The sequence below is a fragment of the Hesperophylax consimilis genome, chromosome 6 (assembly GCF_061612785.1).
Source record: "Hesperophylax consimilis isolate HC1 chromosome 6, BYU_Hcon_1.0, whole genome shotgun sequence".
Classification (NCBI taxonomy): Eukaryota; Metazoa; Arthropoda; class Insecta; order Trichoptera; family Limnephilidae; genus Hesperophylax; species Hesperophylax consimilis.
The window spans coordinates 32,862,988-32,882,437 of NC_142841.1; the positions used below are offsets into that span (position 1 = coordinate 32,862,988).

The following is a 19,450-nucleotide window of genomic DNA, read 5'->3' on the forward strand; positions in this document are numbered from 1 at the left end:
AACTGCTACCAACATTTGGTTTATTTGCACATTCTCCTAATGTTGATAATAATATTAGCACCTTCTTCTAAGTGATTTTTAACAAAAATGGCACTGCACGAGTTACGTATTTAACCACTCAGAACATTAGAACGTCAAAAGACGTAAATATGATAATAGCGGTCAAGACATTAGAACGAGCGAGATTTTACAAAAATCGATTTATTTCCATCACTAGTATACGGATTGCCATGATTTAAAAAACAGAGTATCGATAATGAATAACGCTACGCGTCTGTATTCAAGAATATCTATGGAACGTAGAGATTGAATCTGTCATCTTGTTCGTTCATAATTTATTGCGTTTCTAAATAATTTATTAAAAATATTTTAGTTTGGACGGTTAATATTTTGAGGTGACTAATAGTTTTTAATTATATTTTTTCAATATATAAAGTGTTATTTCTTTATGATACTCAGAAAAAAGTACATTTCATGGCTTTGAAATAATGGTAAGCGATTTTTACATATTTTTGACGTTTTCATAAAATGTATATTTAGAAACGCAAATATTTACGTATAACAACACAATGCGATAGTGGATTTCATAATCTTTCCAAAACATTTTTTAGAATGAGGCTACGTTTCCCAAAACGTGAGTTATGAAGCTTTTAGCGAAACTCGTAAATAACACAAAAATTATCACGTTTTGACAGTTCTCAAAGGAACACATAGTAAATAAAAGTCTTTGTCTGAGAGGTTAATATCAATAGATTTCTTTTTATAAAACACATTAGATTTATTATGAAAGTTACCGTCAACCTTTTTGTTGTTGTAGAAAATTCTTTAAAAAAAATTTCGTTTTATTTCATATGCTTGCCCTCGAGGATTTTTAAAACGGCACTATACAAAATAGCCAGATATTGTTACAGTAGAACCACGTTAATACAAACCCCGATGATTAAAAAAAACCCATAATTAGGAATATTGGCCAAAAAAATTTTTACAAATTTACTTTCGATAACTGAACTTGAAGGGCTGACCGTGGCGGTCGAAGGCTGCGAAAATATATATAATGTTCACAAAAAGGGGACTAGTCTCAAGGCCACAAATAGAAGGATTTTAATCCAAGCGGTATTGATAAAATTTTAAATTGTCGGTAGCATGACAAAATTATCTGAATTTCAGTGAAGATTTCACTAATATCAATCAAAAAATTTCACCGACTTCATCCATCAACAACATCCTAGCTCATATTTAGAATGGCAGAATACAGGGCACGCTTTCAACATTGCATATTTGTATGCAGAGATGTGCAAAATGGGTACCCAAAACCATTTGAAATGCAAAATAGAAATGGGTCAAAACTTTTCCATTTGAAAATGCAAAATGCAAAATGGTTTTTAGAAAAGCATTTCAAATGCAAAATGCAAAATACCTATTTTCAAAATGCATTGAAAATGCAAAATGGTTTCACAGGTCAAAAATTAAAATAATTATAGAATTTTTAAACAATTTTGTCATTTAACAATGGACATCAATGTAGAACATATTACATGATGGTAAATCCAAAAACACCACGACTACAGATTATGAAACCACAAAAAAAATTGCGCAGGACTAATGTTGCCAACGTAAAAACATAGAAACTGCTATCTAACATTTAATACTACAGCGTCTTGGCCATGTTCAGTATTTGAATCAGTATTTTTTGTAATGGTATCACTCAATTGCCAGGGCTCCTACCAGGGAGCAACTTGACAAATGTAAATTATCTCTCATAGCGAGGTTGAGGACCGACTGATATTTGGGGCTGATGAGTGGAGAAAGTAGGAAGAATGTTACAAAAAGCATTTAAAATGGAAAATGCATTGAGAAAAGCATTTAAAATGCAAAATGGTTTTTAGAAAAGCATTTAAAATGTAAAATGGAAAATACCCATTTTGCATTTTGCATTTCCATTTGAAATGGATTTATTTGAAATAAAGCACATCTCTGTTTGTATGTATATGATACAGCCATATTTATCACATTAAAAATCAGATTCAAAATAAAAATTATTAAAAAAAAAACAGGTTGAATGTTGGAGTATGAAAAAGACAAAATACCCCCACTACCGGGTGAGAATTTGCGAAAGCGCTCCTTGATGAGTTTTGGTCAATTGTCAGAATAAAAACTACGATTTACGTTTTTTGCAATTGTTTTCTGTTTACCAGATATTGAACCTTTTCATTCAAATATACATATTTCATGTTTATCATAAGACGTTTCCCCAGAATAGCTAACATTATCTAAAACAAAAACAAACAAAAAACTCAATTTGGTAGACAACTGTCAAAAAATAATAATATGTTAACTGGTTTTATTATTTCTACACAAATCTGAATACATACCCTACACGAAAAACGACAATAAAACGGCGTTTTCAAATTATAGTGACATTAGAGCAAGCGACTCAAATTTTGTCCTCTATACAGTGTTTAAACCATAAAGGTTAAAATCGGATCTAAAAAAATTACAGCTTAGATGTTATTAGAGCTCACATATATGCGCGAGCGCTGTGCATGGTCGAAAAATTGGCACACAGATGTACCCGAAAAACAGTCCACTGGTTAAAAACAAACAAGAATATGAAAAATTCAATTCCTTGGATACAAGTCATTCGAATGTCTTTTCGTGAGTGATATGAAGTTATCAGATAAAAAGTGCTGATATGAAGTTTATAAAAATATTTGTCTTCAGGATGGATTAACGAAATTTAGGTACAATGTTTCATGGTCACACGTAATGTGAAACTTTAGTAGGAGATTCTACGGCAAAAATATTGGTAAATTATTGAAAATTGTAATAATGCCCTCTTTGAAAAACTTTATTAAAATTTTAATACCTTTGAATCGTCACAGTATGAATGTGAAACACAGTGTATATTTGATATTTAATGTGACCACAAAAATAGTAAAGACTTACCGTTGGAATGTGAAATTTTTCCAAATGTATCATTAGTTTCTGTCGCCAATTTGGACAGTGGAGGATCCAGTTGGATCTTTTCAACGTGGTATTTGCTATCAGGCAAGGAAGTCACAGAAAGCTTCGGCGTTTGATTTGGAGTAGAATCTTCATTATGGCTTTGATTAGATAGATTAGAAACAGGTCTAATGACAGGGGTATAATCTATGACCTCAGATTTATTGCTTGCCGATGAACTAGTGTAGGAGGAACTGCTGTGCGTTGAAATTGTATCTGAACTGATTTTGCCAATTTCTTGAGGAGCTGTTTTACTGCGGAGTATAACACTCGCCGTACTGGAAATGGAAGTTCGCAGTTCGTTGGCTGAGATCTTGTTATTCGTCTCCAAGTGTGAGGAGCGCGATGTGATGGTCGTCATTGATTTAGATAAGTCTATCGGGTTTTCTGTGTGAGTTTGTACCTGTAAAAATTGCAGTAATAAGAAAAGAGATTATGCTATCGTTTATTATGGAATTTAATAAAAATACAGCATTTATGGATAAAGTGATAAAAAACAGATAAAATGTTGTTAATCCTACTTTAATAATATATTAATTATGTTTCAAAAGAAGTCGACCATTTTCAAAACTGTAAATTTTTAAATAATGACAATGATTATTAAAACAGTAAATGCAACAAATTAATATAGAGAAAAAAATACTGTGAGAAATCTTACTTCTTCTGTTGACTCAATCTTTATAGCGTTTGACGAAAGGGCCGTCATGCTCTGTGACATTTCTAATGGATTGAGAATGGAGTTTTTATCATCGTCAGCGACTCCCGATTCGAGGATCTTATCACTGCTTCCCGATAATCTGCCCTGGTGAATTTCTGACTTTTCTGAACTGCTGGATTCTGTGGTAGAAATGGTCTTTGAGCGACCGATTTCAGAAATGGGCGAAGTCTTCTTGGCTTGATTGAGTTTTAATTCTTCCATCCACGGAGCTCTGTGCTTCTCCCATTCGCGAGCTTTGGGTTTTATTACTTCAGCTTCTAGAGGTGCTTCCGCTATTAAATACACAATATTAATTAAAACAACAAACACATTTAAATTTACCTACAATGCCAAGATGTATAGAACAGACCCCTTTTAGAAGCTTATTTCAATTAAACTGCCAGTAGATCATCCTACCCAAGAAGGATATAGACAATACAATATATATTATAACCAAAGGATAAAACTTAACTAACCAAACAACTCTCAGTCTCACAGCTTTCGGACTCAAGAATTTGATACACTTGATTGTGCCATTTCTTTTAAGAGCATTTCGACTTCTTCTAAAAAGTAATTTTACTAATAGCATAATAATCACCTGGGATACTTTGATGAGTGCTACCATTCGTTAAAGGTACATCATCCCTGATAACCTGACTGGGTGGCCTACGGCGTGGTGCTTTTACTCTGAAAATAAATTGCAAGAATTAATTATTAGACTGCAGAACCATTTAAAAAAAATTGAACTATAGATAAAGTGATCTACATATTTCTGAAAAGTTAAAATAAGGAGGAGACAAAAAAGTTACATTTGACACCGACGTGTTGAGTAATGAAACAGAATGAAAGAATTTTTTTTGAAAGTGCCGATTATGGACATAAGTTTTAGCCAAACAAGGATGCTGGGCCACGCAACGTGTAGTGTTGTGTGACGATTGGGTAGTAACCCACAAGTTACAAGGTTTAAAAAAAGTTTTAGCAAAAGTAGTGTACTGTTTTGATGAATTTAGAGGAGATCTTCAAAAGACACCACAGCATTATTGGAATGCAGATTGGCGGCAATTTACATGGCCGTTGTTAAAATCAGAATCGACATTGTAAAATATCAAAGTATGACGGTATCCGATGAGGCAGCATGAACTTTGTGTGCCATAAACCTTAACGTAAAATGGAAAAGTAGGTTATAAAAAAACGAATAGTATTAACAGTGTTGTCTACAGTGCAAGAAAAATAATGTAGTAAATTAACATAAGACTATTCAACTCCAGGGCCCTATAGAACAGTGGTGTGCAGTGCATTGCACAAATGTGGTAGGTACAATTTTCTGCTTTTATGGACGGCACGCCACAAATGAAATTGATTATCTGTATGAAAGAAGAAATTGATTATCTGTAACTGATTGTAATTGACTGCAGCTTGTAATTAATGAAATTGATTATCTGTAAGTGATTGTAATTGACTGCAGCTTGTAATTAATGAAATTGATTATCTGTAAGTGATTATAATTGACTTCAGTTTGTAATTAATGAAATTGATTATCTGTAAGTGATTGTAATTGACTGCAGCTTGTAATTAATGAAATTGATTATCTGTAAGTGATTATAATTGACTGCAGCTTGTAATTAATGAAATTGATTATCTGTAAGTGATTATAATTGACTTCAGCTTGTAATTAATGAAATTGATTATCTGTAAGTGATTGTAATTGACTGCAGCTTGTAATTAATGAAATTGATTATCTGTAAGTGATTATAATTGACTGCAGCTTGTAATTAATGAAATTGATTATCTGTAAGTGATTGTAATTGACTGCAGCTTGTAATTAATGAAATTGATTATCTGTAAGTGATTATAATTGACTGCGGCTTGTAATTAATGAAATTGATTATCTGTAAGTGATTATAATTGACTTCAGCTTGTAATTAATGAAATTGATTATCTGTAAGTGATTGTAATTGACTGCAGCTTGTAATTAATGAAATTGATTATCTGTAAGTGATTATAATTGACTTCAGCTTGTAATTAATGAAATTGATTATCTGTAAGTGATGTAATTGACTGCAGCTTGTAATTAATGAAATTGATTATCTGTAAGTGATTGTAATTGACTGCAGCTTGTAATTAATGAAATTGATTATCTGTAAGTGATTATAATTGACTTCAGCTTGTAATCAATTAAATTGATTATCTGTAAGTGATTGTAATTGACTGCAGCTTGTAATTAATGAAATTGATTATCTGTAAGTGATTGTAATTGACTGCAGCTTGTAATTAATGAAATTGATTATCTGTAAGAAAGAAGTTCACTATTTGAATTTTTTTTATCAATTTCACGGGAATTTTGGGTATACACACATTTCCTTTTAAAGCGGGTTCCCTTTTGTGTTGTTTAATGTGATAAATATGTAGATGTATGTAGTATAATTACCTTAGGGCTCTTGGATCATTGAGCATGGAGCTCCTCTCGATCTGGTCAAAGGTGTCGGCAGTGGGGTGGTTAATGGTGGGCGGTGGGGTGTGCGGGGGGAGGGAGGTGGGTGGTGCGGGGGAGACACTGCGCAGGACCGGCTCTCCGGATGGACGGCTGCTGGACACGCCGTCCGACACATCCACTGCTGTCGACTGGGTTTGACCGGACAATCTGAAATGGGTCAAAACAATGTAATTAGTTAAAATTATAAAAATCAGATGATAAGCACAACAGCCACATTAAAATTTGTTCAAAAGCTAAAACAGACCTAGATCATCATTTAACAGGTGCCATACAAATGTAAAGAAAACAAAATAGCATTCATTGGTGTTTTGATGACAGTGTTACATTATCAATATCATTAGAATATGGCTGAAAAAAAAGCCCCTAAGTAACCTGCAGATCTAAATAACCAGGTACTTTCAATCTTTCCACTTCTCCCTTATTACATTCTGACTCAAAACATTTCAGTACTTGTGGGTGCCATAAGTGCCTGTGCGGTTGGACGATTGCATAATTTAATTTTTTTTTTCTATAACTGATTCGCTGACATCTACTAACTGTAATTATTATGATCCGTATACATATGCGAGCCGAACTACCGAGCTGAACCTCAACTAAGGGAAAGGTACGAAGCAAACGCAAATGGCGCAAAACGCTGCTTGCAGTTGCTTCGTTCCTTTCCCGTAATTCATGGCTTGGCTCACCTTTCGGTTTGCAAATGTATGCATACTTTACAGTGCTCAATTCGACATTAATGTGTAACACTGAAGAAGAAGATAATATTAGTAAATCTAAAAAAAAGATGAAACAGAAAATAAAAAGGTAAACTGGGGAATAATAAACTGGGACTAATAAACTGGGGAACGAACGCAGTACCCCTGTCTTACTCTAACACTCTAACTGAGCTACCGAGACAAGAATTTTTTCCACTATTTTATACGATCCCCAATTAAGACCGTTACCATTATATTTACTATTGTATTTTTCTAATTACGTTAAGATATATGTATTAACTTCAATATCAGAGTGGAAAATCCTCAAAATACCCTCGACTGTCGACTGAGAATTTGCAGAACTGCACAAAACTAATGTGGAAACATTATTACATAAAAAGTAAAAAAAAAATTTGCGATAACATATCTGATTATTCATAAATTTTCATATTTATATCGTAAGATGTTTTTCTAGAATAGCTAACTTTATCTAAAAAAAAAAAAAAAGACAAAACTGTCAATAAAAGAACTGATTTTATTATTTCTACATAAACCTGAATACCTACCATTCATGAAAAAATAGTCAAGTTTAAAAAAAAGAATGACCTAGATATTCCTTTGAAAATTCAAATATTTTCATTTTTGGAATTCAGTAGAATGAAAACCAAATTTTGATATGCACAGATAAAAAACGTTTTCTAAACAATCAAGAGAGGCTACATTCATGAAATAAAAAAGTAGAATGCAAGTGTTATTAGCGTAAGTGATTCTGATTTTGTCATCTATACAGTTTTCATTATTTTTCTCTTATTCCGCTTCACTCTTAATACGCAATATTTCACTTTCAAATAAATGGATTTAGCTTTATTAATTCAAAACATGATTTATTATGTCGGGGGAGATGGAAAAATACGCACTTTTAATTTTAATTTCGTTTATTAAGTCACTTACGCGATATGTCAATTAGTATGCGGCGCCGTTAAAGTCACAGCCGACGGCGACTATGTTCATATCAAGAGTTGGATTATATTCATAATATCGTATTAGAATTAACCTCTCAGAAAAGGACTTTTATTTACTTTGTGTTCCTTTGCGAACTGTCAAAACGCGAAAATTTTTGTGTTATTCACGAGTTTTGTTAAAAGCTTCATAACTCACGTTTTGGGAAACGTAGCCTCATTCTAAAAAATGTTTTGGAAAGATTATGAAATTCACTATCGTTTTGTTTTGTTATACGTAAATATTTGCGTTTCTAAATATACATTTTCTGAAAACGTCAAAAATATGTAAAAATCGCTGACCATTATTTCAAAGCTGTGAAAAATGTACTTTTTTCTGAGTATCATAAAGAAATAACACTTTATATATTGAAGAAATATAATTAAAAACTATTAGTCACCTCAAAATATTAACCGTCCAAACTAAAATATTTTTAATAAATTATGAACGAACAAGATGACAGATTCAATCGACTCAGATAATGCACCTCTACATTCCATAGATATTCTTGAATGCAGACGCGTAGCGTTATTCATTATCGATACTCTGTTTTTTAAATCATGGCAATCCGTATACTAGTGATGGAAATAAATCGATTTTTGTAAAATCTCGAGCGTTTACGTGAAAAGACGTACTAATGTCTTGACCGCTATTATCATATTTACGTCTTTTGACGTTCTAATGTTCCGAGTGGTTAAATCACAAACCAGTCTATACAAACCTAGCGTAGCCCACAAACTGCTTGAAAACTGGGATATAACTCTAAAAGGGACGCGAGCAGGCGTTATTAAAGGTTCCCCAACATTTATAGTAACTTTTAGTAATAATATAACTAAATTCAAGTATTAATTCAAAGTAAACATTCCATATTTACCGTGAAGCGGAATTCGTAACCTTTACCCAGTTTTCAAAGCATAAAGGTTGAAATTCCATTAAAAATATTCACGCATAGATGTTTATGAGAGCGCTGTGTGGATGAAGAACATTTGACTGGTTAATATTATCTTTATGAATGATTGAATATAATATTGGTGTGTGTAACCTTTAAAAGTTGAATAAATTTTGTAAGTCTAAATATTTTGGGGATAAAATAAGATCCTTACCTGTGCTCTACAGCCATGACTCTTTGTTTGAATCCACTGAAAATGGCTGCCACAGGAGAACCAGCCTTTTTACTCGGTACCGGAGGTTTAGCTCCCCCATCAACTTCCAGAGATCTGTAATGTCAAAATAAAAAAATATTAATCTTTTTCACATCAAAATAAAGCATCAACTCGATATTTTGAAGAAAAGGGATGGAAATGGTAAATTTTACTAAATAGCTTAGAGACTGTATAGAATCAGCAGTACCCTCTAGTAAATATAAGTATCGAATGAAATTAAAAATGATTCATAGGTTTAAATTAAGGTTGGTCCATGACATCAGTATGCAATCACTTTCAACAGAACACCTATTAAAATTGATCTTGAGGGATATAATTAATAATAATGACTAACGGCCGTTGTTCCCAAACTTTTCGAACGATCAATCTTAGGCTCCGATCAGCCAAGTATTTTGTTTAGTAAGGTTCGATTCGCCTGTTTCCAAATATCTTTACCGTTGATTACCTTCAGTGCCCCCGCCCACTTTCATAAACAATAAAATGACATCAAAGTAAAAACTTTCAATAATAATAGTTAAATTAATATTGACAAATTAATTAATGTATCAATTTATTATTATTAATGCATATATATATATTTTAAATACTATAATACATAAACCGATATTTTTTAATTTATTTTTTATTTTTTATTATTTATACCCGCTAAACTGCCAAAGCAGTTTGTCAGCAGGTCAGTTTAACATAATATATTACTAAAGCATACAAATAGCGAGAAATCACAATATTTAAAATAGATACAGAAGAATTTAAATAAGAACTTAAATAACCACAAAACAGAGCCATATATAAAAAAGAAACGATAGAATAACTTTAAATATTTTTTTAAACAAACATATGTAATATGTTAAAAATAAAGTGTTAGCCTGACTTTAATGCCATCGTGTCTTGGCTTAGCGAATATTTTTCACTCTGTCGACACTTTTTATAACTAGTCATTTACTGAGGCAATCTTAATCCAGTAGTTTGGCTTCCTTAAATTGGTTGATCGCTCAGTCATCACCTTTCCGTTGGAAAGAGCATAGTTGTGAGTTTGAGCCGTGTTGAGCCAAAATTTCGGCTCAACAGTTGATCAGTAGGATTGGGAACAACGGCCGTAAATATGATTCAAACTTGAACCTTTTCCTCAATTTTCGATTTTTTCTTTTCCGTTGCGATAGTTCGATTTCTCACGAAATACAAAACATGAAGATGAAATTTGAAAACAAATACCACCATAATTATTTTATTTGGTTTTACACCCAGCCGGGCTTTTACAAGGATTTTAATAACAGAATACCTAGTGAGCTATCGTAAATTATACACAAAATTTTTAAAGCATGAAATAACAGTAACTGATAAAGTGAATATGAAACAATATTAGTAACACATGTTTCAGTAACATAAAATAATATAGAAACTAGAACAATACTACATATAAGAAAAATCACTAAAATTACATTACCAACGCTACTATAGTTTGTAGGATTCAACAAAGTGCTGGTATAGATTACGCTTAGTTCTATAAATGGAGTCAATAAATATATCAATAATATCCCCAAACTTGTTCCCAGATCATGCATCCTATTAGTTAGTGAGTGTGTCTGATAGTTGGTTGTGTGTGTATTGCAGAATAATGTTACATTTTGTCGTGTGTTCCTAGTCGGCACATGGAATTTAACAGTGGCAACGATGGCAGGACTGTCAATTATGCAGTCAGTTATCTTATTACTCGATTTTGAAATAACAAGTTCAACAAGCAAATTTCAACAAATGACAATATCCATTCTTATTAGTTTATAATAAATCTTTTCCACTCCGTCGCACAACCAACATTATGTGAAGGAATAAATGATAATGAGTTTTATTTTGAGTGATTGCCATTCAATAGAACCTAATCTCTCATTTCATATTAGTATTTTTGACACACAACAAAATTTTTTACATGCAAGAGGTTTTTATGCAATAGAATGTGATGCTATTCTGGAATAAATTATGTATTAATACGGTTGGAGATACCTTGTGGAAGAGAGGGCGACACAATGTAATGACAACTCACTTTCTAGATTTGGTATCCAGGTTGGCGTCAGCCTCTAGGGACTTTCTTGGCTTGCTGGCTTTACCATCGGCACCCGTCTCCGCCTTCTCCAGCTTCTTGGCTTTGGGGCTGGATGTGTCGGCGACTGTGTAGTCTGTCACTTCCAGGGATTTCCTCACCGAAGCGGAGGCTATGTTCTCGGGTGCACTGCCAATACTACAAAATATTAACACAGATTTCATTAATTGATCGTATGTAGATGTCCAGTGATAAGTTGGGGAAAGCATCTTCAGAGGCTGGGCTTGAGAATATGAACTTGCAACGGACAGAGATCACTGAAGTAGCGCAGGACGAGGATGCCTGTGGCCCTCGAACGGTCAAATGTTAAAACCATATATCAATACAATATTGACAAAATTTGTCATCTATGGTTATTAGGCAGTATGTGGCAGTACGGTGAGCAATTCAAATAAAATATTCGACAGCCGGTAGAGAAAAGTCGATTAATTAAGCGCGCCATTTTGGCTTTTACTGTATACAATCTACCCAACTTTTTGAATAATGTCATTCGTTGCAAAATTATTGGCTTATTATTGAACGGAGGCGGACTAACGAAAGGAAGAACTTAGAGAAACGGAATTCAGAAAGTTGTTCAGATTATTCCAAAAGACCTCATTGACAAATTAACTCCCTTTTTAGTGTCAAAAAGTACATGAGACCTGCCAATGTACATTAAAGTGAGTGTATTTCAAGTCAACATCATCAATTTATCCATATTTGAATGTAGCCGTTTAATGTTTAGGAATGTCGATTCTTATGGTATGTATACATTACGGGAAAGGAACGAAGTGGCGTTTCGCGCCATTTGCGGTTGCTTCGTTCCTTTCCCATTAGTTGAGGTTCAGTTCGGCGGTTCGGATAGCTTGTGTATAGGTAGCATTAGACAATACACATCAGTGTTGCCATCGTAAAGCGATTTCTTATTTATTTAATTGTAAATATCGGATTGGCTATTTATTGACAAGCCTGGCGAGCGCAACCATGCTCAGTTTTAAAATCGTTATCAGTTAATCCCATCGATTCGACATTGTTAAGTTATCAATTTGACAGTGCTAGACCCCTTGGAGGCCTGTGTTGAAGAGATGGGTTCTCAAACCGAATAGGACAAGGGGATAAAATGAGATTGTATGTAATTGTGATTATTTTGTAGAACTGAACATTTAGAGATAAAACATTGTCAAATAATTAGCGATTAAAGAGGCACTGTAAAGTGACCGAGCCATGCCGCTAATTATGGGAAAGGAACGAAGCAACCGTAAACGACGCTTGTTTTCGGAAACTTAAATCAAATTTCTCTACATTCATAATAAGAATGTGTGAGCAAAAGTTTTAATAAACGGCCATTGCGATTCTGGGATTACCAGTGACAGATCAGGTATGTGTCATTCATTAAGTTAATACATTGCATAAAGTGTTCGGTGATAAATATATATCATAAATCGGAGCTGAACTTATCAATGACTACTTCCTCCCTGGTATATAAAGGATATAACAGAAAATATTACTTCAATTTAAAAAAAAATTATTCCGCTTTAGTTCCGTAAAATTTATTTATGAGGGATTGTTAAATATTTTTTTTTTTAAACCGACACAAGACTCTAGAAGTCTAGAGGGTTGCTTGAGGAAAACACTTTAATTAATTCCGAAAAATTCGTAAATAAAATCACTTTTTAATTTAGACTGATACCCACGGATGAACGTTATTTATATTTATGATTAATAAAAACAGTACCTAACCATTACAATATTTCACATAAAAATTAGCGGCAAGCACCAGTTTTTATTTTTCTTGACAATGAATTAGTAATTTCCCCGAGAGATTCAATTGGAAACATCTGAGATTATAGTAATACGTTTATCAGAATTAATTAAAATTTCAATTTTCCAAGCCTGCAAGGGCAAATTCACACCTTCTTCACTCACGTCGTTTAGATACTTTATTTTAGAGAATTTGCTAGGGCAAATTTGATCAGAGGTCCCACATACGTCGTTAAGATTCCGACTTTATTTTAGGGTATTGTATCGTCTTAACTGAAAATATGAGGTGATAGATGCACCACAAAAATGTTTTTCTTATATAAAATCAATTACTTCCACACAGCATCCCCAAATATGATGTAGGCCTATTTTCCTCTGGGCTTCCTTACAATGAGGTAGTAGTTAAAAGTATACACAGCAGTCAAAATATGAAATTTAAAAAAATGTAATAGCTTAGGTAAATTATATCATTATCTTCAAAATTAAGTTGAATGATGGCCTTATTATTGTTGTGGATAACAAAAGATAATGTATACAGTTAGCTGGTTACAAGATATTTCACTTAATTTTTCAAACGATTAAGATAAGAGCATCCAATCAAGATCAAGGCTACATTCTACAGTCGAGAGACAAAAATATTCAATTATCAAACAATCTTGACATACAAGACACAATTGGTGTGTATATTATGACCATATAAGGAGATATTGTGGCATAATACACTTTAAATGGCATCCAATTACAGGTGACACTAAATCGCCTGTTTAAGGGTGAAAAAAAAAAAAAAATCTAAAAATGTACATAATAACTACATATTTTTCTATGCTACTATTTACTACGAGTGGAATATTTTTTGTGAAAAATTAATGTGAGTTTAATTTTGTACACAGTATTTTAAAGCTTTTCACAAAAGCATAATACACAAAGACGGGGCTAAACTTAATGTTCTTGGTATACGGTAGGCACTTGACATTACACCAAAACTAAACGCCGAAAACCACATTAATTTCACTAATTATTACACTGAAATACCGGCCCAAGAGGATTAACGCGCGCAGCACGGTATCACTTCTACATATATAAACACACACCTGTGATGTTTTGGACACTCACATAAAATAAACGAAACGAACGTGCTCAAAAAAAATTTTTGTTTAGACAACGACGGGAGATTTATTGACAGACAGGCCTGGAGTAAACACATTCACACGGGACAGGGCGCAGGTACAGGCAGTCGAGTCTTGAACTTAGATACGTTGACAGCTCCAAGAAATCAATACAAGTCAGAAGTGATATGTGAAATTACAGTTAATTATTGGATTCAAATGGTATTAGAGAATATTGTGGAATATTGAATTAAAGAGAAAGATTATTGATCCGGTGTTTGTGTGAAGTGAAAGTGTGTTAGATTAAACGTGATTTCGTAAATATGTAGTTCAAACTAAGTGACTTGTCTTAAAAACATGGAAATGATAAAAATAATGATTGCGTTTTTAAAACAGAGTGAACATATAAAGGCAGGAAGTGTTTAATCGGGCTAAGTTATTGATTTGGCGAGATGGCATTCTATCCACGGAGACCGAAAACCAGAGAATCAAATAGATTATTAACTGTGGGTTCGAATCCTAACAGATTAGGGAGGTACAATTTTATTTACAGGAATATTTAATTACCCTTTTATAAGCGTAGGGAGGAGGTCGAAAATTAAAGTGATTTAGCTATATAGTGTAACCAGGTAAGCTTCACGCTGAGAATGAGAGGTGACTAACTGGGTGAGTTTTTTTATATTATTTATTAAATTCCAGAGGACCCCCTTTAAAAGACGGATACAACTAAGTTTACGACACCTGCCGCCCAAATAATGTTATCATTAAAAGGAATACCCTAGACGGATTGTCAATCAGCTGTGAGTGAGAGACAGGCCAATGACCTTTTCATATATAGGCCGAGAGGCGCGGTGTACAGTCAGTCAAAGGGGAAGTTTTGCTAGCGTATGCCGTCCCGAATTGAAAGCGATCGGATGCAACCAGACGGAACAAAATGAAAACTTTTCTTCTGTTATTTGACTTTCTAATTTAATACTTTTTATCTATTGTTTGACTTTCTAAGTTACGAATTGGGATGCACAAAAACAAATCTAAAGTCGAAAGAGGGAGATGGTAATCTCCGAAATAAAACTACCAACCGAACAACTTTTCTCAACAGGTACCTTTCGAGAGGTAGGCAGCCTCTTTAAATTAAATGCAAAAAGTTTTAAAACACAGCGGTAATGGATTCAACTCACTCTATCTCAAAAGAACCAAGGGATACCACACATACATAGATAACTAGGTTTCTAAACCGAGAAACAAAAAAACCAACACAACGTTCGGTGAAGCCTTTTTATACTGAACCGTCACGTGAAATGAGTACGTTCAAGGTCGTACGTCACGTGGACAAACTAGGATGTACACACTTGAAGGGGTGTGTAATAAAGAGAGGAGCAAAGGCTTGTAGAGACGGCAGGGGAGGAATTTTCCATCCCTGCGAACACATATGCAAAGCCTTATGGAAAAGCTACCCATGGGACTTTAAAGAAAAATTATCGTAGAAAGAGGAGAAGGAAAAGTTTGAAGTAGAAAGGGCTTATCATTACACACTTCACCACATTCTGCCCTTGATGATGGACAATGTAACCCTGTTCGAAACGTTGGCTAAAGAAGGAGGAAGCGCAATAAGGCATAGTAACCCAAAAATTAATCACGATGACCGTAATACACAAGATTTATTCTGCACAAAATAAAATGTTGATGCTGTATTTCAATGACGAGAACAGTGTGTTAACGATAATAACATTAAAACAGTGTGTTAGTTAAGACAAAGAAGATCAGAATCATTTTGAGAACACACAAATATAAACAACATTAAAGATAAATAAAGCTGCGTATTTACCTTGATTTTGAAGACGTTGAATCCTTCCTGTTCATCGAAGTTGGCTGACTTTTGTATGTTCCCACGTTCTTGGCAGGACGCCCCGGTTTCTTAGCAGTGGATTCTCCGGAGGACAGACCTGATGAGGAAGAGTTACAGAGGTTGTGAACAAACGAAAAAGTTGAAGACTTCAAACGATTGAAGAAATCAACAATATTGTTCATGTTTTAATAACAAACTAATAATGAATACCTCCATCACACATTTTTTTAAATAGATACCTCGGATTACAAAGATATCTGTTTCTTATCTCCAGCACAGGAAGAAAAAAATTGCCTCTTATGCATATTGATAGATTGCACTTAGATAAGAGCATTATAAAAAAACAAAAGATAATGGGTTAATAAAGACAGATAATATGTATATAATTAATTATCTCACAAACTGGTGAAGATTTCCTGGCGGGCGAAACAAAGCTATTCGCAAAACAAGGTGATTTGGATTACAACTTGCAAATCTCACATAGTTGGTACAAGCCACATACACGGTGTAGGAGTTGCAGAGAGGAGTAAGCACTTTTTTGGAAAGTTGTTAATGGTAATCTATACCTAAAGGGATATCAGTGAGTTCTTTCACAGATAAGATAAAAGGTGTCACTAATCACAGAGCAAATCGAACACTGATGTGAAATCATGTGAAGGAAGTGATTTAGTTTTACAGTTGCCAGCAGAAAAAATAAATATTATACAGTGAAACCGACATTAAAAGGTTCCCACCTAAGAAGATTTTAGGCATAAGAAGTTTTTTTTCGGCCCCTTGGAAATTCCCCTTTGAAATGGCCTAATTTATCCCACGTACTGGTTTCTCTACATGACGGCCCATCAGATGGTTGGTGAGATGGTTCAGCGATGGTTGCAATGCATCTATACGATGACGACGTTCAGTTCTACTTTCGTCATTTTTTTCATACATTAGCTCCGTACAGGAGGTCCCGAAGAAAATATTTCCCCTCAAAGGAAAGAGAGGAAGTTCTGGGAAGGAAAAAGGTATGAGGGGTGGGTAGGGTTCAGTGTGTTCAAGAGTGACAGACGAATGATCTCTTTCCCACTGCGGCTCAAAGTGATGTTTCGAGAGAGCCTCGCTGGAGAGGTCAAAAGATATCCCTCAACCAGTCTTTCCCGATCCGGCCTGCCATGCAGTTGGTGGGCAGACGCATTCACCGCCAAGCCGACAAACCTCACACCATGAATCCGGGATCCCCTGCTAAGTCACCAAACGTAGAAAACCACTTGGGGTGACCTATGGCAGAGATGTCAGTTATTTAATAAGTGGTTTCCGAGGCGGCGGTCCCCATACCCGTCTCCCAAATTGGAATATTATATTTGAAGATGGAAGTGATCGCTGCTGCGGTAATATTTATATCTGTTTAGCATGTACTATATCTACTATATATTGATGTGGAGATAGAAAACCAATATCCCAGACCATCACACTACGCCCTACACACGACGGCCCTTCGAAAGAGGTTTTTTCTAATCCATTGAAGAGCCTTACAAGAGAGTTTCACTGAATTTAGCAGAGTACCACAGAAAATAAAATTGTGTAACAAACAGGAAATAAACGCTTCCACTAAACCCACTTGTCGTCTACCAGATAAACAGTGTTCAAATGAAAATATTTAATGTTAACTTAAAATTTATTATGCCTACAAAACCAACACAACTGTATAATCTTTTCACCAATAATCACCCTGAATGAAACTGCATTCAGCTGTCCAGTCACTGACGATAACACTAAAAGATAAACTCAATTTGACAAATTATAATAAATGAAATTAGCACTTTTTACTTAGAACATCATCCTCACTACGCATCATCTAAACTCTGTGTGTCGAAGCATTATGGTAATCAATGATTTCATTAGAGGAGTGTGGCCGTATAGTAATGATGTCACTAACAGTGATCAGCTCATCAGATGGGGAATACATTATTAATAATACAATGTTTTATTATGAACAGTTACAATGATATGTCATGTTTACAAATAGTATTTTTGAACACAATTTATTGATATTTCATCACAAAGCTAGGTCAATGCGACAATTTGTCACTTGCAGTGTCATTTCTATCAAGAGCTATTGTGCACCAAAGAGGAATTTTAGAATAAAGTATGCTCACATCAAGTTTTTGTAACATGATAATTAGTCAATGTTGACCAAATCTTAATTTACTAGGAATGTGTTAGCCATAAATTGATAATATGTACAGGGTTTTCCAATAAGAGGTGTTATTTTGAATAGCCCGCTATTTCGGTAGATGTTACTTTTGAAGCTGTCATTTTTTGACATTTGACAAGTAGAAACTAAGCCATTAATAAAAATGGAACGATACACGCTTCAACAACGCATTGAAATTATTAAAATTCACTTGAGTGAATCAAATGCAAATCATCTTGAGTGATGAGGCCCATTTCCACCTCGGTGACTTCGTCAACAAGCAAAATTGTCACATCTGGGGCTCGGAAAACCCAAGAGTTATTATTGAAAAGCCTCTCTATCCTCTCGCACCTCTTTGGTGCGGTTTATGGTCCGGCGGAGTCGTTGGACCTTACTTTTTCGAAAATGAGACTGGAGCAACAGTTACGGTGAATGGATCGCTATCGAGAGATGATTAATGATTTTTTATGGCCGGAATTGGATGGTATTGATCTGGACAACTTTTCCTTTCAACAAGACGGCGCTACGTGTCACACAAGCAACGAAACCATTGATCTTTTACGATTGAATATCAAAATAACACCTCTTATTGGAAAACCCTGTAGTTTGACTAGTCTATACTTAGTAATAAGATAGATAATTGTAGAAATGTATTATGTATTCACCCTTGAGGTGATTTTGCACAAAACGGCACTATAAAAATCATCCAAATATTATTATTATTTTTATTAAGGCACAAATAGTATTTTTCACATGAATGGATTTATACAACTTTACAAATACATAATTATAATCGCACTTGGAATTATCAGACATGTGAATTTGATTTTAAAACGTTATCGGAATAAGATAATATAAATAATCTAGATTTTGAAACAGAGTTTTTAAGATAAACTGATGGTCGCAGAAGCTAGAATTTGATTAGATTAATTAAATATATCATAATGAGGTTATTCAAAGCTCATTCATTATCTTTATCTTACTAGAAGGCGAAATTAATTAATATCAGGTGTATGTCCCAAATTCAAGGATAAATAAAAAAATAACATGTTGGCTGCGATCGTAACAATATTCAAATCATATGCGGCTGGTTCAGCTTTTCATACGGCTGCTTCAGTTGCCCATAATACAGCGCTCTTGTTTTACGTTTTTTTTCTAGCTCGCCACAGTATTTCTAAAAGTAACGCAATGCTAACTTCTACCGAAAAGTGTTAAAAATAAATTGTATTTCATTATGCTTTTGAACGCTTCGTTTTATCTATACCCGTACGCGGTACATATTTTCAAATACGCAATTAAATGTCAAATTATAGCATTCGGGCATGATTTATTGGACTATATAGACAGAACAGATTATTCTCCACAATATGAAAACAAATCCTCGTGTGTCAACACTCTTAGATGTTTATAAAAACAAAAACATAAAATTTCATACAAAGACG

The 19,450-nt window shown here is 34.0% G+C and overlaps 1 protein-coding gene across 1 annotated transcript in view; it reads right to left on the reverse strand.

Annotated features, from left to right (window-relative positions):
- The window catches only part of cindr (CIN85 and CD2AP related), a 69,774-nt gene that overhangs the window by 7,789 nt on the left and 42,535 nt on the right, over window positions 1–19,450 (reverse strand). The window contains exons 5-11 of the mRNA XM_089632584.1: window positions 15,815–15,932; window positions 11,087–11,281; window positions 8,989–9,102; window positions 6,129–6,341; window positions 4,299–4,387; window positions 3,662–3,993; window positions 2,947–3,406 (exon numbers count right to left, since the gene is read on the reverse strand). Coding sequence (XP_089488710.1) covers window positions 2,947–3,406; window positions 3,662–3,993; window positions 4,299–4,387; window positions 6,129–6,341; window positions 8,989–9,102; window positions 11,087–11,281; window positions 15,815–15,932 — 1,521 coding nt within the window. The remainder of the gene's footprint in view (window positions 1–2,946; window positions 3,407–3,661; window positions 3,994–4,298; window positions 4,388–6,128; window positions 6,342–8,988; window positions 9,103–11,086; window positions 11,282–15,814; window positions 15,933–19,450) is intronic.